Source organism: Mesocricetus auratus, unplaced genomic scaffold (genome assembly GCF_017639785.1).
Source record: "Mesocricetus auratus isolate SY011 unplaced genomic scaffold, BCM_Maur_2.0 Super-Scaffold_100009, whole genome shotgun sequence".
Lineage (NCBI taxonomy): Eukaryota > Metazoa > Chordata > Mammalia > Rodentia > Cricetidae > Mesocricetus > Mesocricetus auratus.
This window is the reverse complement of record NW_024429193.1, coordinates 65,710,186-65,728,339: the sequence shown is the minus strand read 5'-3', so window position 1 is coordinate 65,728,339 and position 18,154 is coordinate 65,710,186. Positions and strand designations below refer to the sequence as shown.

Below are 18,154 nucleotides of genomic sequence, written 5' to 3'. Positions count from 1 at the left end.
TTTTTCCCAACCTCCTTCCCCTTCAGAACTAAATCTTGGTTTCCCACAAAGCTCAGCTGTTATTGCTGCTACTGATATTTGCTTCCATAGTTTCTTGTTGACCTTTTGATCTTCCCAGATCTTACAAAATAAGCTCAGATTCCTAAACAGCTCCAAGATCCAGCCTTTGCCTGCCTTATGTCCATCATTTTCCTCTTCTAGACCTTCTGTTCCTTCAACTTGCCACATCCTACCTCAAGACCTTTGTGTGCCATTATGATGACTAAGGAAACTCCATTCTGTACCAAGATCTCCTTCATAGCCATTAGCCTCTGACCTAAATTTCTGAAAGATGAGCTCCAAGCAACCAGCATCCTCTCCAGAATGATGTAACTGCGGAGAGATGATTAACAGCTTGCTCTGGCTTCTGTAAACCCACTTCTCACTGCATACAGGGGAGTGGGGTATGTCCTTTATGGCTGTGAGCAGGGTGCAGAGACAGCTCCTCACATGGGTGAGGGGAGTGAAGCAGTTTCTTACATGGCTGCAAACTCCACAGAAACAGGGTAAGGTGGTCTTCACCTTTAAAGACCCTTCCCTAAGCCCCTTCTGGGTAGCATGCCTTCAATTTTGCTTTTAAGGGTTTTGCCCTGCTAGCAGTTCTAATAAACTTAGCTAATTGCGATTTGAATTGGGTCTCTGGTCTTTTCCCAGCGTTCTCGAACTCTGAAATGCGTTGGCACTTGCTGGTTCTTGCTTCCCCTGCCCCCTTCAGAAGTTACTGTCATTTCTTCAGAACACCTTTCCAGATCTCCAGTCTTCTCCTTCGACACATTCACTGCATCCACAGTGCTTGACTATCTGTGCATTAAATGTCTGGCTTTCTAAGTTTTTATTTATTGTTGGGGGTGAGGCAAAGACCATGGCATGGTGTATGAACCGGGGGACAGCTTTATGGAGTCTGTACTCTTCTACCTTTGTGGGTACTCAGAAATAGACTAAGGTACTAGACTTGTGTGGCACTGGCTGGCCCAAAGGTCTGATCTGCCAGGCTGAATATAAATGTGAGGATGTAAGGACTAGGTCTGCTTCATTCTGTGTGGTTTCTTCAGTGCCTTACACACAGTAGGTGCTCATTAAGCATTTGTCCATCTCCCACATTTGTAGATTATGGTTTGATAATTTATTTTCCTTAATATGAGTTCCAGGAAGGCTGGGAGTTTTTAACCACTAAACAAACATATCTACTTAATTTCCAGTTCAGCTGGACAGCACACTCATGCCCAATTATTTTAGGTGTGACTTCATATGAGGTTTACCAGCAATAAAAGGCTCTCCCAGCCAGAGAGCTGAGATAATTAACAAAGTAGCAACAGAAGACATCATGCTCCAGGAACCATGACTTCTGGGTTCCACTAGGAGGTAGGGTGTAGCTTACCAGTCTGTTACATTGTGGGACTGTCTCCTCATGTCTTCTTCCAAATAGATGTAGCTTGATGAAAAGCCTAGAGTGGGACTCTGGGTTCAATCTTCAGGACAATAAACATATATATAAAACTTGTACATGGGGCTGGGGCGATGGTTCAGTAAATAAGAACACTCCTTACTCTTGCAGAGGACCAGGTTTCAGTTCCAAACTCTGACACAGCAGCTTACAATCATGTGTAACTTCAGTTCGGGGGATCCAATGCCCTGTTCCAGCTCCGTGGGCAACCAGCACATAGGTGGTACATGTACATACGTGCATGCAAAATATGCATACCATAAAACTTCCACAGAAAGCTCAAGTCAGGCCCGGTGTGTGCACACGAGGAAGGTCTCAATTTCCAGTTTCTTGGATAAGGGCTACAATCATGTGACCCGTGAAAAGTTCTGAAGAAAGCATGCAGGAAGGCAGAATAGGGGAGCTAAGCAAGGTGGTACATGCCTGACCGTCATCACTGGGAAGCTGAGGAAGAGGGATGAGATTCAGGCTAGCCTGGGCTACATAGCAAAACCCTGACAGTAATAAAAGAAATAATACAAGCAGGTAAGCCAGCAGAATAGGGTAGAGAGCATGGAGACAGATCTACAAGTTCTTCTGAGTAGCTATAAATCCTGACCTCCATCTACAAAATAGGATTAAAACACTTACCTTGCAATGTTGTTGGGAGGTAGAAATACTTACAAAATAATCGGGGCTCAGGGAGTGCTTGATAAACTAGACTTTTCAGCATTACTCTTTTTTGTGTGGTGATGAGAGTGTCAAACCCAGGACTTCTACATACTAGGCAAGCAGCCTACACAACCTCTATCCTTTTTTATTTATTACTTATGTGGCTGAGACAGGAGCTCATTAAGTTACCCAGATAGGCCTTGGGCTTTTGAGCCTCCTAGAAAGTTGGGGCCACTCTAGGTTTGGCTTACGCCATCATTTTATGCTTCCAGATTGTGAACACAGACACAAAGACGGCATGTAGGCTGCTCATCACATCACAAGAAAACCAGCCCCTCTCCCACCCCCAGGTCTTCAAATATAAAAACAACAACAACAACAAAATCCACAGATTTTCTTTAAGCATCCGGAGTTGACCTCGGTCTTGGAAAGCCTTCTGCTAACATCGCTGAGTGAATGAGTAGCCCAGAATGAAGGTACAGTCAGCTTCCAACAGAGGTAAAGGTGGCGGCGGCGGTGACAGGGCCAATGCTCACAGGCTGAGCTGGCCCAAAAGCATCAAGCTGAAGAGGCTGGCACCTGCCTTTACAGGTCTGGGTTTCTGGAACCTCAGATAGTGTTGTCCTTTGTGATAGTGTCACCTAGTGGGAACGAGGGGTACTGCCGTGAGTTTCCAGCCGCGCTCAGTGCGACCGGGTGGGCGGAGGAGGGTCGGCTTGGGTACCTTCTATCCAGCCGCTAGACTGATACTTTGGACGAGAGACGCACTCCTGTGGCTCTGTGGAGGAAGCCGCACCATCCTTCCCCTCAGACGTAACTGAACAGGGACCATACTCGACACTTTGGTATCCTCGCACGGAGTCCTTGGAACGGGCCAGAGACACTTCCAATTGGTACAGAGCCATTGTACGGATGGAGAAACGGAGGCTTGGCAGGAGCGTAGATAACCCAAGCTCACACAACCGTAGAGGAACCGCAGGGAGAGCCAAGCCGGCTTCTCGGGCGGCGGTGGAGAGCGCCTTCCCGACCGCACACCGGGCCCGGCGCAGCCAGAGGCGGGCGACGCTGCCCGATGGCTCGCCTGCGGATGCGGGACGGACACCTCCCGCCGCCGCCGCCGCCCACCGGGCGCTCGTGACTCCCGCGCGCGGGCGGGGCCGCGAGGCGCGAGCAGGAAGCCAGAGGCCGACGCCGAGAGCCCTTGGGAACGCCGACGCCGACCACGTGACAGGAGACGCCGGCCACATGACGGGGGAGCACCGGCAGAGAGCGGTCGTGCGCCGTCACGCACGACGCACGTACACGCACGGAGGCGCTTCGAGCGGCGAGCTGAAGGCCGCGGGTCACATGTGGAGGGTGACAGGCGCGGGCCGGGGGGCGGGAAAGACGCGCGGATCACGTGCCGGGGGCCGGAGCTCAGAGGTCACGTGAGGCCGGAGGCGGGGCCGCCGCGGAGGGGGAGGGGCGCGCGGCTTCCGGCGGCCGTGGGGGGGGGTGGGCCGGCTAGCGGAGGGGGCCTGTCCCGGAGGTGGCGGCGGCGCCATCTTGGCGAAGGGGGGATCAGGAAGTGCGGACCGCGGCGGCGGCGGAGCCCGGAGCGGAGGCCGGAGGCTCCCGGCCCGCCGGCCCCGGAGCGGAGCGGAGCGGAGGATGCAGCAGCCGCAGCCGCAGGGGCAGCAGCAGCCGGGGCCGGGGCAGCAGCTGGGGGTCCAGGGGGCGGCGCCGGGGGCCGGGGGCGGCCCGGGAGGGGGCCCGGGGCCGGGGCCCTGCCTGAGGCGAGAACTGAAGCTGCTCGAGTCCATCTTCCACCGCGGCCACGAGCGCTTCCGCATTGCCAGCGCCTGCCTGGACGAGCTGAGCTGCGAGTTCCTGCTGGCCGGAGCCGGAGGGGCCGGGGCCGGGGCTGCGCCCGGACCCCATCTCCCCTCACGGGGGTCGGTACCAGGGGACCCCGTCCGCATCCACTGCAACATCACGGTGAGGACCTTCTCGTTTGCACCGCGCTGGGGCTCCCTTGTCTGGTGCTCGAAATCACACCACACAGCCTCCTGCTCTCGAAGGACCCGGAGGCCGGGGCCCCCTCTTGGGGCTGGGCTCCCTCTCTCCGGGCTACACTTGTTTCTTCAGCGTGAGGTTCTGGGGTGCAGGGACAGTCTCTGCTGTTGACCCCTGAGAGCGAGGGACGCCCGGACTTGTGGCCCCTCGGCCGCCCCCTCCTAGGAACCCACCGACACCTCAGGCTTTATGATTTTGGTTCCTTTTGCTTACTCCTCCACAACTTTACCATGTCACTGAGGAATGCCCATTCCTTTTCCCCACCCCCGACTCTAATAAGATTCCAGGCCTCTGCTGGAAGGACCTCACCTGGAACTCGGCCCAGTTCGGTAGTGACCCTTCTTAGTTTTTTTCACTTGGACCTTTACCACCTGTGGGTTCCCTGCCCAGGCATTCCTCGTGCAACCCATCTTGGCTCCCTGAATTTCACCAAGTGATAGATAGTTGCTGTTCATTGACTTCACTTTGGATTTCCTCGTAGTCTGGTGTAACTAACCTTCAACTCCTCTTTTGCCTCCGCTGGCAGCAACTTTGCCACTCCCCTCCCCGTTCCCGGGGTTGTCTGTTTGTCCTAGGTGGTCGTCGCCTTCTCTGGTGGTGATAGCAATGTGTGTGTGTTGAGCAGTAGCAGCGCCATTGCTCCCCGGTGGGCATCATTCCATCCTAACTGTACTAGATTGGGAAACACATGTGTCCTACCTTATTTTATCTCCTAGTGTCCCTTGGGGAAATTGTTGGGTGTAATTTTGTATCACCTGGTACTCCGCGATATGGCGCTCACATTGGTTGATAACACCGACTGCGATGGTCTTGTTCCTCCTGGAGCTGGCCAGAGAGCTAGTGGGCAGGACCTTTATCCACACTGGAAATGGGAGTGGCCTGGGGAAAGGCAGGCTTGTGAATGTTGTGGTACTTGAACCCTTCAGTACGTTTCTCGTGGTGTTTTCTATCCCTTTCTGCCACCAAACCAGGTCATGGTTTGGTGAGGTGTGGAAGTGGAGTAGTAACAAGGCCCTTGAGTTTTGATGGGGAGTCATCTATCCAAGCTGAGGCTTACCTCACCAAGCTAGGACCACCAGGAGTGGCTCAGTCAGGAAAAGATTTTAGCATCTCTGGTACTGTTTTTCCTGCAGCCCTGGTTAGAACTATGGCATCGCTAAGATCCCCAGTAGAAGTGGGTAAGGCTTCCTTGGCATGTGTTGAAACATCAGATTGGATTTTGCTAAGTGGATTCACTTACGGGTAGGTTTGCCTCCTCCAGCTGCTTCCTTTCAGTTTCCAGAGGCCATCTACTACCTTTGTCTTTGGGGGTTCTCAGCTGCAGCGCCCACGGCCCCTCTAAAGGAAACTTGGCCTATACTGGTCCCCTTGCCTTGGGCAGAGTGGGGGAGTCTGTTTAGGCTCCTTTGGCATGGTGGCTCAGGAATGCTGGGAATGTCAGTAGCGTAGGCTTCTTTCTCCCAGCCCATGCCTGCTTGGACTGAGGAGAGGGCAGCTTCCTGAGGGAGTAATAGGGATGGTGGGTCTAAGAGGGGTTCTCTTTGGGGGCGGGGGTTCTTGTACATGCCCTTTTACTATTAGGTTTTATTTTATTTCCTCCTCCCCTGGCGGCTACAGCCTGCATTTTTCTCATCAGTGTGACTTATGAGGTGATCTTCTTTCCCCTGATTCTGGAGTTTGGAAACACTGAAGGGCTCCAGCCTGGGTGTGGGAGAACTTGGAGTGTGACGGTCAGGACAGTAGAGCCAGAGCCTCCTTTGCTGTCATTAGCCTTCCCTGGTTTTTATTCAGGGAGAAAGTACCTTTGCAGATTGCGTCTTAGTCCAGGTCCTCCCAGACTCCTTTCCCAGGGAAGCTGAGCTGGTGTTTACAAGTGTAGGGCATGGTGGTGGGAAGGAAAGGAACCAGAAGTCTTCAGGGAAGAAGGAAGGCTAAGCAAAAACTGGTTTCTCTGTTTCCCCTTGTGACCACTGTGCCTGCTTTCCCCCTCAGGAATCATACCCTGCTGTGCCCCCCATCTGGTCGGTGGAGTCTGATGACCCTAACTTGGCTGCTGTCTTGGAGAGGCTGGTGGACATAAAGAAAGGGAATACTTTGGTGAGGGGGCAGGAGGGAAGAGTGCATGTGTTCCTGGTGAGGCTTCAGCCACACAAGTACCTGTGAGAGGGAGGCAGCTAGATATGAGATTGGGTGGTACCCTGGGTGGATGAGTTGCTTAGTGAAACCAGAGAAGGCAGATTCCTGTAGCAACTCCACTAGGGAAAGTCATTCCTGTAACCATGAGGGCCGTCCCGTTAGAAAAGTAGCCATCACTTTGGGGTCTGAGCTGGCCGTCCAGATTGGGGTAGGGAAGGTGTATTTGATGTGTCTGTGGTCCCCACTCCAGCTCTTGCAGCATCTGAAGAGGATCATCTCTGACTTGTGTAAACTCTACAACCTCCCTCAGCATCCCGATGTGGAAATGCTGGATCAGCCCTTGCCTGCAGAGCAGGTATGCAGTTGAGGGTTGGGCTTTGGGTCCTGTTGTTCATTTCTCCCAAAGAACACTTGATAATTGAGATGGAACTGCATCTCAATTATCCCTACTGCTCCCAAACACACATGTGATTCTCAGGCTCTTTCTTCTCCAGATGAGAACCTGGCTAAATGGGCACCACTCACTGCTTCTGTCCTATCAGAGCTCATTCTCAGGGCCAGCATCCCCCAGGTTGAGATGAGGAAGGCCTCTTTACCGTTATCCTAGCAATAGCAGTCGATGGCTCTTGGGAACCCAGGCCTTTGTTTAGAGCCAGAAATGCACTGTCACTCTAGAGATCAGATGAAGAGGGGCTCTCAGGAAAGTGAAGCTGGGTCTGCAGATGAGAAAAACGGCCTTTTTTTCTCCCTTTTTTTCCTTCTTTGGCGTGTGGTAGGAAGAGAATAATTGACTGGTAGCAAAGTCATCCATCCCTTGGGCTCATGCTTCCACTCAGTTCTGGCTGGTAGAGAAACTGTCATCTTTATGGGCACAGTGCCCAGCTTCCAGACCTTCAGGGCCGGGGTAGGTCTGCGGCTGCACTCTAGCAGCCCACTGGGCTCTGATCTTCGTCTTTGCCCCATTCTCCACGGCAGTGCACGCAGGAAGAAGTGTCCTCAGAAGATGAAGACGAGGAGATGCCTGAGGTAGGCTTACCACTTGAGATGGCATTGACTGGAAGCGTTGGTCATTAGTGTGGGTCATTCAATATAAACAGCTCCAGCTTCGAACTGGGGAAAGAAACGTGTCAGTGGAATAAAGACAGGCCTGAAGTAAAGGAGATTGCCATCGGTTATCCACCGATGAAAGCATTTAGGTGCAGATCTGTTAAAACAAGTCAGGCTCAACAAACTTAATCTCAGATGGCTTCAGGAGTCTTACCAGACCCTAGTTTGCACCGATTATCTTATTTGGGGATCTTTAGTTATTCTCATAAAAATAGGATTTATTGTGTGGTTGTTTCAGATATTAAATAGTATTGTATAATGTACCTGATGCATGGATGTTTGCACTGCATGATTGTCTATGCACTATATACCTGCAGTGCCTGTGGAGGCCAGAAAAAGGCCTCTGGGACTGGAATTTCAGAATGGTTGTAAGCCACCATGTGGGGGCTGGCAACAGTTTTCTAGAAGAGCAGCCAGTGCACTTAACTGCTGAGCCATCTTTCTAGCTCTTGTTTACTTTTTGAGACAGGGTCTTGTGTAAGCTAGGCTGGCCTCAAACTCGCTTGTATAGTCGAGGGTGGCTTGAATTGATCCTCTTGCCTCTACCTCCCTAGTGCTAGAACTACGACACGCGCCACCATGTCTAGCCATAGGTGCTTCTATAGAGTATAAATAGAAATATATTTATAAATAGCTTCAGAGCCAGATAGAACTTACCTTATTTCTGTGAAATCTGCTTTGACTGAGCATAAGGACTAATTCACTAGACCTCAGCTTTTCTATAAGGTGAAGGTAATCATAGAATAATTCAATGTTATAAAGGAATAAAGTAAGGTAGTGTGTGTTGACCCTGGTACAGAACTAAAATGTCCTGTTGTAGTACAGTAGCTCTGATGGAGTTTCCTAACATTGGACCCAGATTCTGTGACTTTGTACTGATCTTCAGACCCACAGTGGGCTGAGGAGCAGTTGAACACTTCCTGGCAGTGTTCAGCCCTGTGTACCACGCCCCCAGTACCTGACTGTGGAGCTGAAACTTCCTCTGTGCGGCCTCTGCTTGGTGGGCCACTTGTTCACTCAAGCGGGTGAATAAGGAGCTAGTCACGTTGTCAAGTTCAATCGTCTACTTTGGACCACCTCATTTCCATCTTGGCAATGAGTACTTCTGGGGACCCAATTCAGATCCCGCTCTTGTAGGGAGAGAGGAAGAATTTACGGTCTAGTTTTCTCTTCATATTTTTAAGATGTGTTGTATGTATGTTGGAACTCGGGACAACTTCGAGGAGTCAGTTCTATCTACTATGTAGGTTCTAAGGATTGAGCATGCGTTGCCAGGCTTAATGACAAGCACCTGTACCCACTGAGCTGCCTAGCTGGCTCCTAGTTTTCTCTATTAGGCCTAGGGTGTGAGAGTCTAGTCTAATAAAACAAGCTTTTAATCACCACCGTAGGCCAAAGCCATTCATCTGGAAATTGAGAAGTGTTTGTTGCCAAGGAAATTTTAGGGACATTGAAGCAGGATTTTTCCTAGGGAATCGAAGACAGTCCCTTCCCCTTTGTAGCTATACTGCTGTAGTTTGAGAATAGAGAAAGAGAAGAAAATTGCCTTGGGAGGCCAGATGTATTAACACATACCTGTAACCCAGTCCTCAGGAGGCTGAAGCAGGACGATGCCTGCAAATAGGAAGCTAGACTGGTCTACATAGTGAGTTCCAGGTCAGGGAAGGCTACATAGCAAGACCCTATCTCAAAATAAAAGCCCTGTGCACACCTATATGCTTAACACTTGACAGGCGGAAGCAGGAAGATCGGGGTGATCCTCACTGTACAGTGAGTTTGAGGACAGTCTGGGCTATATAAAACTCAGTCTCAGAAAACTAGACCCATTTTTCCTTGGGCTTCAGACTATGGAGGAAATGAGGCTGAGTTGTTTTCTAGAATGCCATGGGGTTTGAGGCTCTGGGACAAGTGGGACTAAAGAAAGAATGGTCTGTCCATATCCTTTGTGGTGTCGCCCTCTGCACTCCCATGCCCACCTCAGGACACAGAAGACCTAGATCACTATGAGATGAAAGAGGAGGAGCCAGCAGAGGGCAAGAAATCTGAAGACGATGGCATCGGAAAGGAAAACCTGGCCATCCTAGAGAAAATTAAAAAGAACCAGAGGCAAGATTACTTAAATGTACGTGCCTTGTAGAGAGGCAAGGCAAAGGGTTGGAGGGTGCTGGCTGGGGAGTGGCAGGCCACTGCCCATCAGTATGGAGAGCTGCCTCCTTTGTTGACTCTGTCTGATCTTTCCCCTAGGCCAGACTGCCTTAAGGTTTGCCCACCAGATCAAGGAATAATTGTGTGTTCTCTCCTTTCCAGGGTGCAGTGTCTGGCTCGGTGCAGGCCACTGACCGGCTGATGAAGGAGCTCAGGGATATATACCGATCACAGAGTTTCAAAGGCGGTGAGTTTGCCCAAGGGCTGCACAGGAGCTCCTCAAAAAGACATGGTATTGGTAAGAAGATGGCTTGGTGGAGAAAACCACTTGCCATCAAGTTTCAGGACCTGAGTTCAGTCTCTAATACCCACATGACAGAGCCTCTACTTGCATGGGTGGTACATGTACACACACATGAAATAAGCAAATTAATATAATTATTTTTAAAAAGGATGCAATATGATGCTGGCAAGGAGCCCTGAGAATTTCTAGTTCACACAAATGCTCATAAACTTTTCAGACTGGGATTGGAACTCCTCAAGGCATGAGGACCCTTTGAGCCTTTTTTTTTTTTTCTCTTTGAGACAGGATTTCTCTATGTAACTGCTGTTCTGAGCTCACTCTGTACACTAGACTGGCCTTGAACACAGAGATCCGCCTGCCTCCTGAGTGCTGAGACTAAAGGCGTGCACCACCACGGCTTAACTTGAAGAGGGAGGGATCCATCTGTTGGTCTAAATCCATCTTACTGATGCCTCCTTTCCTTCCAGGAAACTATGCAGTCGAACTCGTGAATGACAGTCTCTACGACTGGAATGTCAAACTCCTCAAGTGAGTGGCAGCTCTGGGATGAGAAAGCCAAACGGGTGGAGTGACTGGAGGCCCTCAGGGGGGTCATGTCCCATGCAGTGTGCTGGTGACAAGGTCCCAGGAGCAGGTGTAGGAAGTGGGGCCCATGGAGTCTGAGGACCCAGCAGTCGAGCCCAGGTTCGTTGTTTTGTAGAGTTGACCAGGACAGCGCTTTGCACAACGACCTCCAGATCCTGAAGGAGAAGGAAGGAGCAGACTTCATCCTACTTAACTTCTCCTTTAAAGTAAGATGGCTGGCTCTCAGCCCTGCTCTCTGGCTGAGCCTTCCCTGCCTGCCTTGAGTCTTAAGAGAATGCAGGCCTCCCTTCCCTGACTGCTGTCTGCCTCTCTCTCAGGATAACTTCCCCTTTGACCCACCGTTCGTCAGGGTTGTGTCTCCAGTCCTCTCTGGAGGGTGAGTGGCTGGGCAGAGGGAATAGGCCATCTCTCATACAGCAGGTGAGGAAGGGACTGGACCCCTGGCCAGGCACAGCTGACTAACCCTTCTTCTGCAGGTATGTTCTGGGTGGAGGTGCCATCTGCATGGAACTTCTCACCAAGCAAGTGAGTGAGCCTGTTTCACTCTTGGCCATTGGCCTGGGTGGGGCTGGCTGAGCTTTAACCATTGGAGTGGAGGAACAAATCATAGCCATAATATGGCCCTTTCATTGCACTAGGTATAACCTGTCCCCAGGAACCTAAGTAGACAGTGGTGACTGTACTGGGAGTAAAGGGACCTTTCTGTAAAGGCTGCCTCTTGCCTGGAAAGGTGCTCAAGGTGTCTCGGGAAGCTGTATCCTCACTCCTGCTTTGTCCCTGCTGTGCCCCAGGGCTGGAGCAGTGCCTATTCCATAGAGTCCGTGATCATGCAGATCAGTGCCACGCTGGTGAAGGGAAAGGCACGAGTGCAGTTTGGAGCCAACAAAGTAAGGGCCCTGGGACTGGGGAGCCAAGTACAGCTTGGCCACTAGCCGGCTAAAGTTCCTTTGGGGGACAGAGGACAATGCCTCTGAAGTGGAGGGAGGGCTTTGGCCTCGGGCATCCTCAGATGTTGGGGTGGGCACAGGTCTGGGAAGGGAAGCTGTGCCCTGTAGTATGTCCTCAAGGCCTTCCCAGGCAGAGGCGCTTAGTGCTGAAAGCTGGGACTCTTGAGTCCCTGGGTGACAGCCTGCAAGTGAGGGACAGCAGGCTGCAGCTGGCCATGACCTGACCTGGTGACTGTCTCTCCCCAGTCTCAGTACAGTCTAACAAGAGCACAGCAGTCCTACAAGTCTTTGGTGCAGATCCACGAAAAAAACGGTGAGGCTGGAGCCCGGCCCCAGAAGAGCCAGCCCTGTGCAGGGCCCTGGGCCCCACGCCAGCCAAGCGCAAGAACCTTTGGTTTCTGAGCCTTTGTGTCCATTGATCAGCCTCTGCCCACTTCTCTAGAAGTCTGGAGGTGGCTAACCTCACTCTTCTCCTCAAGAAGTGCCAGGGGTGGGGTCAAAGGTAGCCTGGGTACTATCATCCAATTTCTGTTACTTCTGGGTGGGTTCACCCGTCTGCCTCCTTTGAAATAACCTCCAGGTAAGTATCCTCAGCTTCCCTGTGCCCATGTCCCTGCGCTGGACTGGACATCCTTCCTAGGATCTGCTTTTCTGGAACAATAGAGAGGTCCTCAGGGATTGGGGTGGGCAGTTGGGGTGGCCTGGCCCTGCCCCTCACTGTGCTGGTTTGTGTTTTTGTGCAGGCTGGTACACACCCCCAAAGGAAGATGGCTAACCCTGGAGTATCATCCCTTCCTCCTCCCCCAGGCACCACTGGACCAATTACCTTTGAATGCTGTATTTGGATCTCACGCTGCCTCTGGTTCCCTCCCTCATTTTTCCTGGACGTGATAGCTCTGCCTATTGCAGGACAATGATGGCTATTCTAAACGCTAAGGAAAAACAACAACAAACAACACACTGAACTGTTTCAAGTACTCAAGACTGACTACAGACCAACCACCTTGCTGGAACCCTTGCTAGCAGGCATTCTTATAAAGAAACTCTCAAGCCTCCTTACATTGCTGGAAACTCAGCTGTGCTCCAGACTAGAGCCTCCTTACCTATGCTATGGGTTTTTAATTTATTTTCTCTTATTTCATGTACACTGCTTTTTTTGGTTACAGTGTATGATGGATGTGTATGGAAAAAATGTATCTTTGGGAAAACAATTACAGTTTGTTAATTTGAAGATGCTGGTCTTGACTCATCTTTATTTTTATTCCCACATCCCCTGACTGCTGGGTGGGGGGAGGGGGGCCAGGCCCACCATGCTTTGATAGCAAGGAGAAGCTGCAGAGAGGCTGCATTTTGCTGCTAGCACAAGAGAAATGCCAAGCTGAAGCACTTGCCTGATGTGACCCTAGGTTGCTCCTGAAGGCCTCTTGGAACATTCCTTGCAACAGCCTGGCCTGCTGAACTACAGTGCAGAGGCCTAGAAACAACCTGATTGATACAGCTTCTTTGTACTAATCTCCATTTTGAAATGTCCAAGAAAAAGATGAGACTTGAGTGGCTGCTTCATAAACTCCTTTTGAGTGGGGTGGGGCCCAGGCTCCTGGATGCATGAGGTTTTCTCTAATCCCAGCCACCTGCCGAGTGGCTGTACAGCTGGGTTCCCAGCCTTCCCGTCCTCTGCTCACCTCTCCTCTGCTTCATTAGGTGATCTAAGAAAAGACATGAACTTTGGATTCTTTCTAGCCATTCCCAAGTTGCGGTCCTACTGGAAACAGCTCAATGTGGCTGTGTTGTGTGGTGGGTCCCCAGCTCAGCCCCAGGAAGAGCACGGAAGGGGAGAAGTCTGCAGAGCCAGAAACCGGCACTGCGCACCCTGTCGGATGGACCTGCTGTGGTGAGCCTGCTTCTCCCCGTCAGTGAGCGAGCCTGTGGGGCCACCTGCCGGCTGATGTGACAGAGGCGAGGTCCCAGGGTTAGAAAACCCAGCTCTGGGATGAGTGTTTTAATTTGGCCATCTTTCCTGCTCCCCCTTTCTTTAGGAATTTGAATGTCTTGCTGCTTAGGTGGATGGAGAGTTCACCAGTCCTACTTGATGCTGCTCTAATTCTGCCTACACCCACCAGATTAGGGGTGCTAATACACAGTGAGGCTGAGACACACAAGAGGATACAAGGGGAAAAGTCATTCCATGGAACTGAAATCTATCTCATAGCCTGTGTGGCTTCCTTCTGAACTTAATGCCGGCCCTGACTGGCATGTAGATGGTGTTTTTAGTAATGTGTACTGTGAGCTGTCCTCTGTATAATGTATTTTGTAATGTATTTTTCTCATCTACCAAAGGATGAATCAAATAAAGTTATTTAAATAGTTTGGCTCTAATAAACTTATTAAAACATAATGGATTCATATCCACTTGACATGAAGGAAAATATCAGGTTCTGTGAACTGTGATACCAACCCCTGACAATCCTCCATTTTTCTTCTCAAACCTTTTATGACAAAATTTTAAGTTTAGGCTTCTCATAAAGTTATGCTGAATTTAAAAATGAGGCCATGTCTCCATGCAGCAGTTTAGAGGACAGGATAGGGCAGCAAGCAGTGACTAGGAGAAAGTACCAGTCTCCCCAAACATGTAAGACATGACCGTCTTTATTTGCTAGAGTGATGGCTCACTGTTCTACCTGATACTATATGCAACACCAAGAAACCTAAGCAGGGCCTCTTCCAGCCTCCTGAGTCTGCCCTGACTTACAAAGAGGAAAATGTGATTGGCTGCTCAGGATTCTAACATAATGGAAGCTTGATTTTTTTTTTTTTCAAGCGTGTTTGCCAGTTTAGTAGACTAAAGGCACCTGACAAGACTTCACCCTTTGAAAAGGCAAGGTGGAAAAGCAACTCAATGTTGAGGCCCCAAGAATGGATGGCACTCAGGGCAGTGCAGGCAGACAGAAATAGCTGGAAGTTCCCAGCGTGCCCCATTAAACTTGAAGCTTCAGGATGTGTGGCTAGAAGAAAGGAAAGTGGGTGAGGTGGCGGGGTGTCCATCTAGTTCCCCAACTCCTGGCCTGTGTCCAGCCTGTGTCAGCTAAGATTTCAGGGAGACCAACAGAATTTTGGCAGAGGGACAGTCACCTCTCAGAAGCACCAGGATTTTTTCCCCCTCTGGGTAGTTAATGGACACCTGGTGTGAAGTCAAAACGTCTGCAAAACAAAACACCACAAAACTTAGGGCAGGTGGTGGCAGAGGAGGGAAGCAGAAGGCGGAGCCCCAGGGAGTGGGCTCTGGCGGCAGACCAGCTCCCCAACAAGTCTCAGCTGGAGTCTGCTACCTCCCAGCTCCTGGAGGAAGACCATAAAGCTGGAGCAAAGCAGGGGGATGGGCAGGGAGCAGCTTGTAGAAGAAGCAGCCCTGTTACTGCTGTTCAAACAATTACCGCGTCCTGGGTTATGTTCTCTACTGGGAAATTCTGTGGGGATAAAATGATGCTTTTACCATGGTAAGCGAGCATGGTACCAGCCAAAAATTCACCTTTCTTCCAGAGGTTTCTCCAGATTTCAGCTCTGCCTTCCCTCCCACCCCAGCCTCCAAACTCTGGGGCTGCTGGTATGAGTGAGACCAATTCTGATTAGGGCAGAAGGAGTCCCTCCCCCCGGGGTGCCCTTGTCACGCTATGCAATACCAGGACGGTCCTTTCTCTTTCTGAGCCTGCCCTTCCTCACCCTCAGGAGGAGGAAATTCATCCCCTGGGGTGGCTTTCTCAGAGTGCCTGGAGAAGTACTCACCTGGGCTGGCGCTCTTCCGTTCTTTGGCCCCTGGCCACCTTCGGATATCCAGAACCAGGCAAGGCAGCAGGCCTCTTTTCATGCAATGGCCCACGATGCCCTCTGGGTGGCGCTCCCTGACCACTGGGCACAAGGCCGCTGACCTCCCAGGTAGCCTGAGCCCACACTTCAGGAGGCACGTCAGTGGGCTGTGTCTACCCTGACTCTTCCAGGTCTCTCCCTCAATCTTGAGAGGGAGCAAGGGAAGATGGATCGCCTGTGTTTGTAGAATATGGAAACTGATGTCTCAGCACCTGGATAAAAAAACATGACAGAAGACACCCTCCCCCCACGTCCAGTGCTTCAACACAGGTTTCCAAACTTTCATTTTCTTCTACAGCAGGATCCGTCCCCAAAGAAATTGTAAACAAAGCGGAAAGCCTGAAACAGCTGCCATCTTAGGGACTATGGTGGAGGGGGGGGGGAGTCTGCCTTGCCAACTAAGAACTCGACAGCAGCTGATACTCCTCAGGGACACTGAGGCTGCAGAAACAGCCGTGAAAAGCCCTAACTCAAAGGGCACTCCACCGGCATGGCTGCTGCTAAGGAGAGGAGAGAGCAGAGCCAGAGGCTCAAGGAAACCTACCTGGCCAGTCCCCTAGAGGTCCCAGATGTAGGCACCTCCTGCCCCTGATCCTCGGGAGAGGGTGGAGACAACATGAGTGACTGAGACAGAGGTGGTGAGGTCCAGAAGTCAGTCAGTCACTGTCTAGGCTGTGCAGGAACTGCACAGGGATGGTGGTCAACTGCCCGGCAGCCTGCTTAGCTAGCCCAGCCCTTGACCTACAGGAAGGAGAGAGGCAGGTTATGCCACTGGGTCCTAAGCACAACAGCTCTAGGCTGGGGGATGGAACTCTAAGAATCGTGGCACTGCTGTCCCCACATCAACTCTCAGTCATGTGCATCACTGAGGTACACATGGATTGGTGGCCCTCTTGGTTCTGGAGCCTTCTTCCTGGGGTGAACGTGGTAATGGGGCCCAATCAGTGGTGGAGACCCAGAACCGCCATGTGATTCCCGTGCTTTGAATATTGTCTTCCCTCCAGAAGAGCTTTCGGTTCTCTTGGGGATGGTTAGGAGGGCTACGGTAACAGTGCATCTGCAGAGACAGTTGCAGCCCATTGCATTGACCCTGCCTGCAGAGGCTCTGCTGGTACACACAGCTTCTCTTCTATCCAGAGGACCTGAAACCATGGGTGCCTCCGCCCTACAGCTGGGGCTTCTGCCTGGCGGAGCTCCATCTGGGCATCTACAGTATGACTTGGAACGGAGTCAAGTCATGAGGGCAGTGTGGGCCCAGGGGAGGCTAGTAGAAGAGTCCTCCCTTTCTCTCCTTGCCTTTTTGGACCCCACAGAGGCCCTGGATTCGCGCTAACCAGGAGAATTGGAGAGGTGAGGGGCTGTGGGGTCGGCTGCCACAGGCAGTAGGGGCTGTGCCAAGACCAAGGCCCTGGGTATGGTGGTCTGGGATCCAGAGAAGGGTCTGCCCCAGGATCTCACTCTTTCCCATGAGAAACAGGTCAGTTGTAGGAGTTGTTAGAATCTTCATCCTGCCCAGTGCTATCCCTGGCCCACACTCCAGGTAGAATAAAGCCTGCCATCACCATTTGACTTGGGGAACCTTCTACCCATGTTCCTGTGTTCTCTCATCCCATGGGAATTTCAAAGGTTGCCCTGTTTTCTCATCTGGGGGGGGGGAGGCAGGCGGTGGACCCCTTAGGAGGGAGGCAGGCGGTGGGCCCCTTAGGAGGGAGCCTTGTGCAGGACAGAGAGGTCAGAACTGTGCTAGAGGGGTGCAGCCTCCCCAAGTGGCCTCTGCCTGCAGCAAGGTAGCCTCCAGGGAGCTGAGAAGACACAGCTTCTGCTTCCCAGTGTCGTCCCCCCTCAGCCCACATCCTCATGTGGATTAGGAAAGTGCCCCAACAGAAGGAAAGGGGAAGGGGACATTCTATGCTCCCAAAGGGAAACAAAGCTAAAAAGGAGGCTGCTGGGGAAGCCATGGCCCGAGTGGGCTGAGAGGAGCAGAGGAGCTTTGCAGACGCATTAAGGATCTCACCTTGGTCTGGCCAATCTCCAAAGCCTGGGGCACCATCCGGGTGTGGCGGTGTCTACTCGACTGCTGCCGGTTTACATGTTGGATCACCCTGTGGTTTAGAGGCAGCAGCAATCACTCCTTCCTCTCACAATCCTGGAACAGCCCAAAGGGATGCACAGAAAGAGAACAGGAGGGTCAGGGAAGCTGCTGGAGAGCCGGGGTCCTCACAAGCCCTCCTCAGACAGAGCAGAGCTAGCCAGGAATGTCAGACCCGGATGCTCCCTGCTGGGCCTTCTCGGAGGACAGTGAGAGGTAGAAGTAGGAATAACTCGGTATGAACAGAAAGTTCTGGATGCTAGCCACTGCCTGCGGCCCTACACATACACCCAGCTTAAGCTGGTCTACCCACTTTCTCACCAGGGGAACACACACACACACACACACACACACACACTCACTCGAGCAGAGACCCCATATCTCCAATTGGGACTGTGCCTGGACGTCAATGTAATCAGTGTTCCTGAAGTAACTCACTGTTAGCTAGGCGTGGTGGCACATTCCTGCACCAGAGGGAGGTTGAGGCAGGGAAATTGTAGTGAGTTCAAAGCTAGCCTGTGCTATAGAGTGAGTTCATGGCTATCCAAGTCAAGGGTCAGAAAGAAAATGCTAAGACACCTGACCACCTGAGTTTGATACCTGGGACCCATGGAGTGGAAGGAGAGAACGGATCCTCTGACCTCCACATACGCAGGGTATCTGACACTTGGCTTCCAAGGGAAGAGTGACCAAGGCAGAGGTCAAGCTTTGGGAGTCTGGGTGCATTGTTGGTCCCAAAGCTGTGGGACTGGGGACAGGCTTGGAAAGCGGGTGCTGAGGAAATGTTCAGG

At 51.7% G+C, this 18,154-nt stretch overlaps 1 protein-coding gene and 1 long non-coding RNA gene across 2 annotated transcripts; one reads left to right on the top strand and one right to left on the bottom strand.

Annotated features, from left to right (window-relative positions):
• The first annotated feature begins 3,661 nt into the window (after positions 1–3,661).
• Positions 3,662–12,644, top strand: Ube2q1 (ubiquitin conjugating enzyme E2 Q1). The gene is made up of 13 exons (XM_005080300.4): positions 3,662–4,111; positions 6,182–6,286; positions 6,576–6,680; positions 7,301–7,351; positions 9,414–9,554; positions 9,740–9,824; positions 10,349–10,409; positions 10,582–10,672; positions 10,784–10,842; positions 10,943–10,991; positions 11,258–11,353; positions 11,660–11,726; positions 12,157–12,644. The coding sequence occupies exons 1-13, from the start codon at positions 3,785–3,787 to the stop codon at positions 12,186–12,188; spliced, it is 1,269 nt and encodes a 422-aa protein (XP_005080357.4). The 5' UTR covers positions 3,662–3,784; the 3' UTR covers positions 12,189–12,644.
• Positions 12,645–14,229: 1,585 nt separating this feature from the next.
• On the bottom strand, positions 14,230–17,412 carry LOC121142427. The gene is made up of 4 exons (XR_005879452.1): positions 17,289–17,412; positions 15,819–16,015; positions 15,194–15,486; positions 14,230–14,877 (listed from the first exon to the last, which is right to left on the bottom strand). It is a non-coding gene; the product is annotated as an uncharacterized LOC121142427 (long non-coding RNA).
• Positions 17,413–18,154: the final 742 nt, after the last annotated feature.